Source organism: Pleurodeles waltl, chromosome 1_2 (assembly GCF_031143425.1).
Source record: "Pleurodeles waltl isolate 20211129_DDA chromosome 1_2, aPleWal1.hap1.20221129, whole genome shotgun sequence".
NCBI lineage: Eukaryota > Metazoa > Chordata > Amphibia > Caudata > Salamandridae > Pleurodeles > Pleurodeles waltl.
The window spans coordinates 670,546,341-670,560,030 of NC_090437.1; the positions used below are offsets into that span (position 1 = coordinate 670,546,341).

Below are 13,690 nucleotides of genomic sequence, written 5' to 3' on the forward strand. Positions count from 1 at the left end.
TCTGTATTCTCATCTGGCTTTATTAAAGTTACTACAACTCCCCGGCAACAGACTCTTCCACTCCATTTACACACCCCTTTTCAGAAGATTCACGTATTCTACCATAAATCCACCTTTGTATGGTGGTGCTATATACCCATATGCTTCATGTTTATAAATAGTGAAAGAAAGTAATTCACTGTTGGTACTCAACACTTGCAGATGTGCATCCTTGTTCTGTGAAATACAAAGCCAGAACAAAATGAAATATTTTTGTCTAAAACAAATTAGTAATGTTATGAAATATCTTGTAAAATGTGATGTATTGTTCTTGTAGTTCGAATCATTCAGTGTTTTTTCCGCATTGCTATGACACAATACTTCAGACATATTAATGAGAACATATCACATGAATGTAATACAGTCCAAGAAAAGCTGATTTTTTTATCACTTCGCTTAAAAACAATTCACACAAAGTCCTAGTAAAACACATTGGACAAAACTCCTTTCATACACCCAGCAGAGTCCAGTTAGCTTAGTAAAATATAATTAATGAAAGCAATAATCTTTAAGAAACAACACTTACAAACTTGCTACAAAATACACAAACAGGATATCTTGCATACAGCCAACACATATATGCCACAAAAGTGGCTAACTCCAGCACTTCGCACCTGATTATGCATCACTTTACAACAACTGTGTTATCACATACATCCAACATGGCCCACGTATACCATATAGGTAGCAGTTGTAGTACCCAGCAGCACGTGGTACTAAGAAACACTACACACATCATCTGCTGTGCACTGGACATGTCCACCAGCCTAGATGATGTGTTAAGAATTGACAAGGTCCTTAAATCTGACTATCAAATTCACACACTCATAGCTTAAAGAATATGACTCATACACCTCTGACGTATACACATAAAGGAGAAGAAAAACAAAAAACATTACCTGCAACATTTTAATGCATGCTGAATTAGAATTTGCCTGCAATTTTAACCACATGCAAAGTCGGCAGACTTCCAAAAGTGGTAGTAGTCCCTTTAATGACAGAGCGTTTACAGATAGCATTATCACAATTTGATGGAGCCTTAACTTACAAAACACGTTCCTGATTTTGAGCTTCAGTGACTAATACCATCACCATAATACTTCTTTGCATATCTTGGTTATGTTAATTTACCATCTAAAGCGTCCATAAAGAGGCAGCAATACAGTAGGACTTAAAACAACAATATAGTTCCACCAATGGCACATCATTGGTTAGCAACCTCTTAGTTTATATTGTCCACCAACCTATATTACTTTATCAATAGATGGCACCTAGCTGATAAGCAAACCACTTGAAATGTTAGCAGTGTAGCTTCATTTTGAAAGTTAAGGTGGATTTTGGGCTTCCAGGGTCCAGTGGTACTCTTCCAAAAGAAAGAAATAGGAACAAAAGTATTTAGGTGGTTTTCTTTCTCCAGTATTGAATCTTTAATAGATTCACATGCCTGAATCTTCCCCGTCATCCAGGGGGGGAGCCCCACAGTATTTAAAATAAGCAGTACTAAAAAGTACAGTGAAAGAATGTAGAAAAAGCAAGTGACATTGTTAACCAGTTCACATTGTTTTAATAGACCTAAACTTCAGCCAATTAGTAGTTGGACCCACAAACACTTTTCCCCTGTAGAGCCACTATACCTCAGATTTCTAACCACACGTCGTGTGTGAGCTATGCTCAATTGTTACAGTTAATGAACTCTTGACGTCTTTTTCCTCTCTAGGAATTCTTTGGATTCATCTCTAAGGTATTGTGTTTTACCTCTAATATGTCAGAAGGATCTAAGAAAAGACTTTTCAGGACATGCAGGTCCTTTGGGATGGCATGGCTATTTTCCGAGGATCCTCACAGGGATTGCCTATATTGTTTACATCATAACCATGTACCCAAGGATTCTAAGCACTGCATAACTTTTCCTGCAAAAGCTCTTAAGGACAGAGAAGCCACATTGCTTTTATGGCTCCAGAATTAAAAGTCCAAATCTCAGTTTGGTTCAGACGAGGAGGAAGGTCCTAGTTGCTCTCCTCAAGAGCGCAAATGCAAAAATGAGGGCTTTACCTCATCCATGAAAGACTCTAAAAGAATAGGACTGTGGACAAATAAAAATCAGAAAAAACTGTCTCTAAGGACTCCTCTGCAGGCTCTGGGCAGAAGAAATCATCCTCATCATCTTCTGTGCTTGTCACTCCTCAGAAAAAAGCGTTGACCTTCTCACTGTCGTCGACTGACCCTTCATCAAAGACAAAAACGTTAGTGCTACATCTGTAATAACAGTCACATTGACGATGACAACAACAACGGCGACTGCTTCATCGACGAGGGCAGTGAAGGCCACCACAACCTCGTTGACGACAGCAGGGATAAGCCATCCTGTTGACGACTGCACCATCGAAGGCCGCTCCGCCAACAACCACATAGATGACCAGTGTCAGCGACCATGAATATTATTAAGAAGATCTCTTTATCAACAAGCCTGTCAATGAGACACAAAAAGGTGACATTCTTTGCTGAAAATGTATCTGCTCAACTTAGACCAGTTTGGACGTCACTCAGCAGGGTATCCCCACTGCCTCCTTTACATTAAGGAACCAGCAGATAAAGGGATCTTTGTGCCAGCATATAGCCCTTCACAGTTGCAGGTAAAATGTCAGGAATCAGAGGATGATGATAATGATGATCCTGATAAGGATACTTCCAGTTACTTAGAAGGAGATTAATCATTCATGACCCACCAGCAGCCCATAGCTCATAAATATGACTCTTTTCAACAGCATTATCTTTACAATGAGCTTGAAGAAGAACATCAAACTGCAGGAAGACATAACGTAGCCGTGCCCATCTCCCTAGTCACTGACTTGAGGCACATGCTAAATGACTATTCTAAGCTCTTTCCCGATTCACATGCACCAGTCCCTCTCAGTCTGGGACGCACGGAGGCACTTGCTACGATACCTTTGTCTACAACTCCTTTACCATACCAGACACAGGAAAATACAGTTGTACCTCCCACCATCACCATCAGGGATGAATATATGGAAAGCGACCAAGATGATCAGCCTGAGGTGAGGTACACCAGTTCAAGAATGGGATAACTACATAGCTCCACCTTCTCCAGCCTGTTCTCCTCTTGAGGATATAGGAGGATTTCATGAAATAATGGAACATGCTTCCGAGAGATTTGATCTGCCTCTTCTGCTCAAACAAACAGAATGTTTCCTGTACAACTTTAAGGATTCGGCAAGGAGATCTATCCGATCCATCCCAATCGTCAATTATATATGGGAGGAAGGCCTGAAGGTGATGAAAAATCCAGCATCTGTCACTGCTGTGGTTCCGCGCATGGACAAAAAATATAAGGCCCCAGATTCTTCACCACCATGCTTGATAGGGCATCCTCAGCCAGATTCAGTGGTAATGCAAGCAGCACAGAGTTGCTCCAGGAACCCATCTGCCCTTTGTTGTGCTCCACCGGACAAGAGAGATTAAAGACTCAACAATATTGGCAGATACTTTGCAGCGATGGCAGCCACCTCCATCAGAGCGTTGAATGCACTGGCCATTCTAGGTTGCTACAACCGCCATTTGTGGTCAGGTCTCGCACCTCTTCTTGACCACCTGCATGAAGACAAAAAGAAGGAGGCTAAAGGCATTCTGCAGGAGGGTGCAAGGGTGTCCTCTGAGATCATTGACATGGCAATGTACATATCCTCTGTTGCCTTTAGGCAGGCGCAGCCGTACTGCCCTGACAAGGCTGGTTAAAGGCCTCCTCATTTCGCCCTGAGGTCCAGGCCAAAATATTGGATATGACCTTGGGGAGATTTTGTTTGCAAAACACATGGTTAACACCCTTTAGACTATCTAGGTTGATATGGGCACAGCACATTCCTTAGGAACGCTGCAACAAACTTTTTCAGTCCTTTCATGTAGGAAGAGGACAATACGCACAAAGGTCCTCTTTCCACTCGTACAGATACCAACCATAAGCACAGCAAGGATATTGACCACAATATACTGGGCAACAGCAGCATTACAGATGTCCCAACTCCTCTTACTGTAAGCAACCAGCTCAAGGAGAAGCCCAAGATTCGGTAAGACAACAGTGACATTTCTCTGGCAATAGTTACCTCAGACCACCATAGACAACATCTGAACCATCCTTTCTCTGCTTTTTTCAATCAGTGGGAGAGTATCACCAACAACAGATGGGTCTTAAACATCATATATCAGGGTCACACCATGGAATTTCTACCAAAGCCCCCATGTCACCTGCCACGCAAGAGAGCACATCAACACCTCACTCTCCTAAAACAGGAAATTTCACTGCTTCTATTGAAGAGAGCTATAGAAGAAGTTCCTCTCCGGTAATGTGGAAAAGGCTTCTATTCAAACTTCTTCCTGATTAAGAAAAAAACTCAGGAAAATAGAGACAGGTCATGGATCTCAGACAGCTAAACAAATACATGAAGAAGCAACCCTTCTGCATGTTGTTATTGCAGGAGAGTCTGCTGATGATCAGCAGTGATTTCTTGCCATCTCTTGATCTCTTAGACGCATATTTCCACATTCTCACAAGGTTAAAGAACCTTTCTTCTCAGCCCCAGCAAATTTGGGAGTGATTACTAACACACAACATACCACTGCAAGTAGAACATGCCCCAGGCATAGACAATGTATGGCGAATTCTCTCAGCAAGGTAACCAGTCAATGCCACGAATGGGAAATGGATCATAGACAACGGTCTCAGGTCTTCAAGAAATGGGGTACTCCAAAACTTGGCCTCTTTGCAACTCTATCCAACAAAAAAGGTTTGCAAGCAGGTTCCCTAGAGAGGGTCTAGGGGAAATGTACTCCAAATTCAAGTGGACAGGAATGTTTGCCTATGTGTTTCCACCCTTCCCTCTCATTCCTAGGGTGTTGCACAAGATGAAGAAAGAGCCATGTTATGACATTCTAATAGCCCCTGCAAGGCAGAGACAGTATTGGTATACAGAACTTCTCCTACTGTCAGTGTGTCCACCATCAACTTGCAGCCGAGGAATGATCTAATCTCCATGATATTACATCCACAGATACAGTCTCTCAATTTGTCTGCATGGCTCCTTATGGACATGAGTTTGGATCTCTAGTTATAACAACGGAATACAAATCTATACTGGAACAGGAAAGAGCTTTTCCCACAAATAAATCTTATATGGCAAAGTGGAAGAGATTCTGTAGTTGGTGCATCAAAAATGACATTCATCCTTTTCACTCTTCTCCAGAGCAACTGCTGTCATATCTTCTTCACTTGGCAAAGTCAGGTTTGGCACACTCTTCCATCAGAGTGAATTTAGCAGCAATTTCCTGATTCCGCAGAAAGACTGGGGGAAATCGCTCTATGGTCCACTAGATTGGTAAAGAAATTAATGAAAGGCCAGTTCAGGGCCTTTCCACGGATAAAACCCCCGGCTACATTCTGGCAGTTGAATACGGTTCTTTTCCAGCTTATGAAGCCACCTTCTGAACCTATTTATAAGGCAGGCTTAAAGTGTGTCTCATGGAAGACGACCCTTCTGTTAGCCCTCACATCAGCCAGGAGGACTAGCAAGATTCAGGCTATTACAATCCGAGCCTTTTCTACAATTCAAGGATGATAATGTTCTGTTAAGAACAAACCCAAAATTCATTCCTAAGGTTCCCACCTGTTTTCATTTGAATGAACTTATAATTTTGACAGGGTACTTTACAAACCCTTCATCGGCAGCGGAGAAGGCTTTTCACTCTCTTGATGTCAAATGCTGCCTAAAATTCTACATTCACAGGACCAAACCTTTCAGAAAATCTGATCAGCTTTTCTTCTATTTCGCACTTCCCAGAAACGGTTAAACACTCTCTAAAAGCAGCATAGCTCTCTGGGTACCAACAGCTATTGCTTTTGCCACGACAAGGAATGGAGACTACCGTCTGAAAAAGTGACTGCAAACTCGACCAGGAAGATGGCTACATCCACAGCCTTATTAGTGTTAGTGTTGCTCCCAGATATCTGCAGGGCGGCAACATGGTTGAATGCCCATACTTTCACCAAGCATTACTGTTTGGAATTGGCATGGAAAGCGGATGCGGCTGTCAGGCAGGCAGTCTTACGTCACCTTTTTTATTGAGGTATACATTATATTTTAGTTTGTTTTATTGTTCATATACTCTATGTTATGGTGCTTGATTTCATATATTTCAGCTGTTGTTTTTCTTGCTTGCTAGTAAGATATCTCTATGTCATAGTGCTTTGTAGCTTATTTCAGGTACACCTCGTTAAGACTGTACTGCCTAAATGCTCTGAGTTTGCTTACTCTTAGCTACTCTGATTCAAGCATGTGAATCAATAACGATTCTATACAGGAGAAAAAACAAGTTACTTACCTGTACACTGCGGTTCTCTAGTATTGATAACTTTCATAAATTCACATGCAACCAACCCACCTCCCCATTTAGGCCTACCACTCATGTATTTATCTATCTATATATATATATATATATATATATATATATATATATATATATATATATATATTCACACTTGTGCTCAAAATCTTAATTATGGTGGCTCTGCAGGGGAGAAGTGGTCCTGGGTCCAGCCTCTGATTGGCTGAAGTCTGGTTCTATTAAAACAATGTGAATTGTTTACCAATGTCACTTGCTTTTTCTATTTTCTTTCAATGTACTTTTTGGTACTGCTTATTTTAAATACTGTGGGGCTCCCACCATGACGCCAGTGAAGATTCAAGCATGTGAATCTATGACAGATATCAATACTGGAGGACCACATTGTACACGTAACTAACGTGTTTTTTCTCTAAAACCAGTTTTGTATGAAAGGAGACAACACAGATGCAAAAAGTAGTCAAGAGGGCTGATTCAGTTTGGTTGGTAATCCTTGTTTAATTTGGAAAAGAATAAGTGCCAATACCCAAACATTTGCTGAGAAGCCCAAGGCTGGCGCTGTTAAACGGCAGGGTGGTTAATACCAGGGCTGTGTAGTTTTGATTCCACCTCATATCGGTTTCCACCACCAGACACTCCCTGTCCCGTTATCTCACTCTCACAGGTTGCGGCTTTCTCCCTTTGTTATGTTTTTTCTGTCCTTCCCTTTCTTTACCCCTTGTGTGTTTTTCTCTGTCCTGTGCTGGATCAACATCTGATAAGGAAAAATGGGTGCAGGCCCCCAAAAGTGAGTGCTGGTGGGCCCCCCTGCATCCACTAGCTCAATTTGAGCACTGGCAGTAGTGTCAAAATCTTCTGATTTCCATAGAAAGTGCTGAATTTGAAAAAGAACCCACTTGTGGAATTCTTTAATCATTTTCATCATTATGGTGGATCCTACTCCACTGGTAAATTTTAAAAAAAAATTAAAAAATCAGACAACTTTCAATTGCTATCCAACTATAGTATGTGTCTCAAATGTCTTAAATTAATTTCTGCAGCAGTTGTCTTTCTGACTCCTCACTTCATTTTCAGAGAAATTATCCAGAGAAGCTTTGTTGCTCTACTTTTTTAACAAAATGTATTTCTTTATCTTAATAGGTAATGCGCATCTCTGCCAAAAATGGAGAAGGGATCACTGAAATGTGGAAAAAGATGACAGAGTTCTATGAAGTCATGCTTGGCAGCAGTGAGCTTTACAGAAAGCGGAGGAGACAGCAGAAGGTGTGGATGTGGAACCTAATACAGGATAATGTTCTGGAACATTTCAAGAGCCATCCAGCTGTTTGTGGCCAGATTCCGATCTTGGAAAAGGATGTTCTTCGTGGTGTCTTGTCTCCAGGACGGGCAGCAGACCTGTTGCTCAAGGCATATTCAGACAGGACATGAAATACTGTATTTACACAATGTATTAAACAATCATGAATCATTCAGGCAGATTTCCTTTCTACGTATTGTAGGAACATGAGTAGAAAGTATTTTAATTAAATCTGGTGCAATTCCAAAATGTGTACAGTCTTCCTGTCCTCTGACTCCAACATCTCGGTTTCTGTATGTTCCTATCTATTGCAGGTTCTTAACTATGGATTGTTTTTTTATGTGCCAAATAAACATGTTGTAGTCCTGATGATGAAAGTCCCTGCACTGTCATCTTCACATTTCTTTTCCATTTTAGCTGACCATATCTTCTGCATTAAGGGTACACAAAGTGTACTTCTTCTCATTGTAGAGATTTGGCTTCTGCCTCCTTGTCAGTGTGAGGAGCATGTTGGCTGTTGAATGATACATGGATCTGCCTTTTTTTTTTTTTTTTTACACCAGAACCTCTAGAGAAATCTCTACTGATGCTTATTAAAAGTCTGTTTATGATCCTAAAACTGGGCCCCTCATTTCCAAAATGGTTTATGCTCTGTTGCCATATTATGTGTGAAACACTTGTGTGTGCTGACTACATGGTGTCCTCTTCTGGGACAGCGGAGATTGATCTAGATGGATGCTCTGTGCATTAGGGTTGAAAGCATTCTAGCTTCCCTGTCCATGCTGCATGCTACACAGGCAACAGTGTGGGTCTCTGCTGGAGCATAAATATTAGAGGTTGTACCATCAACGTCTTCTCTAAGCAAAGAGTCCAAAAACGCAAACAGCTGCATCTTCAGATTACATTGGATATCTTTGGTATTGATATTTGTCATTCATAATTAGTTAAGAATGAAAGTGGTGGCACATTGGGGATTTTTTTTAGCTTTACTAAAGCTCGGGACTCACTGTGCAAATTGTCTTCTGGCTTAGTCAGGTCATGTATGTTTAAACAGATGCAGGTTTTATGGTTTTCAGCTAAAATCAATAAAACCCCAGTGAAGCAAATATTTGCTTTTCACAAGAAACCGGAAAGCACTGAATTTTGCTGCACTTATACTGCTTTGACATTCTGCTGCCAAAGCAGTATTAACTCCTGCCATTTTCTCTACACACTTTCTGCGATGGATGCTCGTGGTATGTCCCAATCAGAGCTCATGATAAGACACCACCCTGACCCCAAGGTCCTTGGGCCACAGGACCAGCTCCCAGTGCCATTTTGAATGCTTGCCTCTGGTTACCCTGCTTCAGTTTTCTGTTTTCTGTGTGATGTCGTCTTGCATTTAAAGCAATGGTTCTATCTGATCAGAAATGTCTTAAAACAAATCATACAAATTGCATCAATCAATGCTCAGCAAGTTAATTAATCAATTAACAACAGCAAACATTTTCAATACGCTGTATTGTTTTAGCAAATAACAAGTCATTCCTTTTGTACATAAGGTGCTCCATGTGAGACAGGTGCTAATGCAATGAGTTACATAAAGCATCCATCAAATTATGTGAAAATCATAAAAGTTAAAAAAACACAATTTTCAAAGAACATGCCTGCCTAACAAATGGTAATATACAATCTCCCTTCTAGGAGCTTGTGTTGCCCGTTGGAGAAAGAGTGCAGTGCCGGGTACAATATTTCTAGTCGACCTTTCGACCCCTTTCAAAATATGTGTGACTCCCTTTCATCTACTGGGGTCTTCATCTGGACAATAGGAACACCTATAGATAAAAGTGCATATCAATGTCAGGCCTAACAAAATTAGTCAACCAAAAATGGAAATAAAGAAATGGGTTTGACTTACCTCATAGTCGTCCCCTCAAGTGCCAGTAATCTTATGGTGCCAGGAAGGGGACCGCCAAATGTAAATCTTTCCCACAGGTTTCTACGTATCGAAAAAACAGTGGATCTAATATAATGAGCCAGTCAGGATAATGAATGAAGTTAAATAGACAGTGAAAACCCACTCTGACTCACCAAATATTAATTTGCATGTCAGAGTCTCTGGTCGCTTAACAATAGGGTTGAACTAAATAGGAAAAAATTAAAGCAACTTAAAAACAAGCCCATGAACAAAGCAGACAACTTGTCCTGCAGATACTTAGCATGCCGCCTACCTCTCTGTTTGCAGCCGCTCACTGCTTCTATCAAATGTGGCGCGGCTCTGAGGCTGACAGATAAAAAAAGAGGTTCCACATCGGCGTGAGTGCACAGCCCGCCTTTTAAGGGAAAACAATTCTCAATACGGCACCTGAAGTTAGCAGTCTAGATGTCCCAAGAATCAGGGAATACCACCAAAATAAATCCCGTAGTCAAGGCTTCTTAAAAAACAAAGCGACTCTGGTCAAACCCTTTAACAGAACCTTCAACATGGTTCACACTCCTTGCAAAAAACACTTATGTAATTTAGATACATTCCAGGGAATAAGTGATGTGAGGCAATACAGTGAAAACGCTCTAGACAGCCCAAGAATGAGTTGCTACAATGTATCCTGCTCAAAAATTCCAGAGTCCAAGCTAATAAATACACAGTGGGACCCTGGTCTGCATTATTGTTACCATAGGCCAGCAATGGGCCCAATCTACCTTATTTACCACTCTTGACTGGAGTATACCTCTGAGTCTCAATGTTTCAATTTTATCACAGGGAGCTAATGGACTGGGGCAAAGTACTAGCAAACCTCCGAGGCAAATTACTAGCAAACCTCTAAGGCAAATCGGTACAATCGTGCTGCAAAACATCATGGTATAAATTAAAAAATCGAAACAAAATGAATATTTGCATATTTACATACGCACCATGTATGCCATTTGGAGACTCTTAAATATGAAGCAATCATAATATCACCCACTTCTATGGTTGAAACTATGAACAGTCAAAAAGTGAAAGATTTACGATCTTGTGTGTGGAATTATTGGTTTCCAAATTCAGTCTTAAGAGACCAGCTCAGTCTATTCTCTATTGAATACAGCAGCATGTTTGGTTATCGTCTGCAGTTCGTTGAGTCCTCTAGCCACAATGTTTAATAGATGGACATTGTGGATAGAGGACTCAACAAACTGGAGGAGATAGCCAATAGATGCATCTATGCGCCTGAAAGTTTCTATCTTCGGCGACCGGCAGTACAGGTTTCTTAAGTGTGCACATACGCACATTGGCAGGGAGAAGCTGCATAGTTTGATTTTGTCTTTTTTGATTTTGGCATTTAGGGAGTGATTTTGGGTGATGATATACCCTTACCTTTTGGTCACTGAGGTACATGGCAAACAACTGATTGGTACGCATTGCAGTGTCCGACAGGTTAATTCCTCATAGATGAGATCCAGGGATGTGAGAGCATTAGATCGCACTATAACTATCTGGCATGAATGAAAATTGAGGCAGGGATCAGAGTAACCCTGACAAAGGCCAAAGACTTGAATGGGCTTCATGGACAGCTGAAATATGTTGGCATAGTTACACGGGTGAATGAATCATTATACCTCACTCATACCCAAATTTATTGTTTTTAATCATATCTCAGATATCCATCATTAAAGGATAATTCTAGCGTATATCTGAAGATATTTTTAACTTTGAATTTGATCCATGCCATAATCCAAAATGTATTTTTCTAAGAACTCCCAGTAATGCTTGAGTCTGCCATGGCGGTATTTACCTACCATGGCGTGGAAAAACGCTGATGATGAAGCATGCCACAAGAATTTGTGGGTGAGGTGATTTTTCAAAAATCTTTTGAGATTCTTATAGGGCAACTCCCAAGAAAACTCTTCTAGTGACCTAGCATTGTTGATGTGACTATACCTTGAGATAAATAACAGAGCACAGAACACACCACAGCTAACCACCTAGAATATCTTCTTTCGTCTGACCAGGGCCTTGTGACTGAAAAAAAAGAGCTGCATGATGGTGATATCAGATCCCACATTAACTTTTTGTCTGTTGCAGCCACATTTCAATGAACAGCGGCGGCTCCTCAGCAGTAGCGGAACCACCAGCTAAAAAATAATACAATATTTCATTTTATTTTTCAGCTGCTGGCTCCGCTGAGCCTTAGTGTGAAGGGAGGGCCGGGCCATGGGAGGGTGGTGGGGGAGTGGAAAGCACTTAAGTGTGCATGTTAGTTTGGCTGGCTGTCTTAGGCCGGCCAAACTGACATGTGCACTTAGGTTTCTCCATTGCGGCTGTGTTACACAGCCAGGTTGGAAAACAGCACAGACTTCAAGGCAGTGTCTAAGTGGCAGACCAAGCCATTCAGGCCAATCCTGGTGCTTCTTTCATGCTAGGTATAGCTTGAGAGCAGTGCCAGGATTGCTTGGGGGGGGGGGGGAAGTCTGTGCTGGTGTCCAAGGGAGCGCAAGGTGGATGGCAGCGTTGGGACAGGTACATTGATTTTTATTTACCCCCCACTCTTGAGTTTTGTGGCGGCCACTCCCATCAATGAAGTACAAACATTGTTTCAGCCGTGCATATACTTGGCATGGGCTGTACTGGCCTACTGAGAAGAGGAGAAATAAGGGAACTAGGACAGACTGAGAGGTGAAAAAATAATGAAAAATGTATGAAAGTGCAAATTTAAAGAAAAGGGGTAGAGAGAATGAGGAGCAGTAAAGAAACAAGAGTTGAAAGTAGACTGGACATGAAAAGGAAGGAAATAATAGTCAAAATCTTTTTGGCACTGGGAACGCACCATTCCTTCAATTTATTATAGTACACATACATGTATACAATGATAGCCACGGATTTTTACACATCTGGAAATGTTCACCACAAATATAAACTGAAATCAGGAAACCCTAAACATGGCACTTCTTTCATGTACAGGGCAGACTCCATGCCCTCCCTGGGGGCGTTGGGGGAGGGGGGATGAATCCTCTGAGTGCTCGTTGCATGCCATGAGTGGCTGGCTGTAGTGTCCCCTGGCTACCCAGATGCACTGCTTCTGATGTCCATTCAACAAACAGGACTTTCAGGTGACCCTTCCACCAAGGAATGGGCTCCATCTCCTACTCCATAAACCTCATTAAAGAAGCCCCACCTGCAACCAAGAATACTTCTGGATCCCCTTTTTATGGAATTCAACAATAACCTCAGATCATGTGTGGCGACCCACTGAGTTGAACCATGTTATTAAACTGAGGTGAAGAAACAAGGTTTCTAATAGCATTGGAAGAACCCAGTACTGAATCCCCACACCCAGAAATGTCTGGTATTGCTCAAGGGGACCAAGTCCTTCTGATTGAGTCACACCCTGCGTAGGGTGTTAGGCAAGCAGCTATCGCCGGCTTGTTGGGATCAGGTCTTCTCTGTGTCATGTTTACATGGAAATGCAGCACAAAGAGGGTGGTAAACTCAATATAAGGCTAAATACAGGCACAAGACTGACAAATACTGCTAAGGGAACATTGAACAGCACTTTAGAGAGAGTTCACGAGGTAGAAAAGTGGGGCACTTTCAGTCTTCCCAGAGGATTCTCCAAAGTGAGTGGGTCAGTTGCCTGGGAGAGCTGATGACCTTCACTGTACTGCTGCCTGGGCACACCCTACATTTAATCTATGGTGGTGCACCACAAAGTGACATTTATAAATCACTCTCCACTGCAGCAGAAAGTGTTTCTGCATCTTGACAGCGGTTTTGCTGTATCTTTGGTGCCAGGGAGAGAGATCCCTTTGTGTACTCCTCAAGCAACAATTCTGGCCCCTCCAGTGATCATCAGATGAGTGCAGATGACTAGATATCCTTTCTTGGTGTGATTATTGACAGGGGCAGATTGTTCTCAGGGCACCCCAACTGTGTAGCACCTTGAAGGGTAGCTCACGCTGGGCAACTGGTGACCTACCTGACCTGTG

General features: G+C 41.8%; 1 protein-coding gene across 4 annotated transcripts in view; it reads left to right on the forward strand.

Annotated features, from left to right (window-relative positions):
- The window catches only part of MMAA (metabolism of cobalamin associated A), a 95,263-nt gene extending 87,136 nt beyond the window's left edge, over positions 1-8,127 (forward strand). For all 4 annotated transcript variants that reach the window (XM_069242610.1, XM_069242612.1, XM_069242609.1 and 1 more), the window contains one exon: positions 7,591-8,127. In XM_069242610.1, coding sequence (XP_069098711.1) covers positions 7,591-7,878 — 288 coding nt within the window. In that variant the 3' untranslated portion in view covers positions 7,879-8,127. The remainder of the gene's footprint in view (positions 1-7,590) is intronic.
- Positions 8,128-13,690: the final 5,563 nt, after the last annotated feature.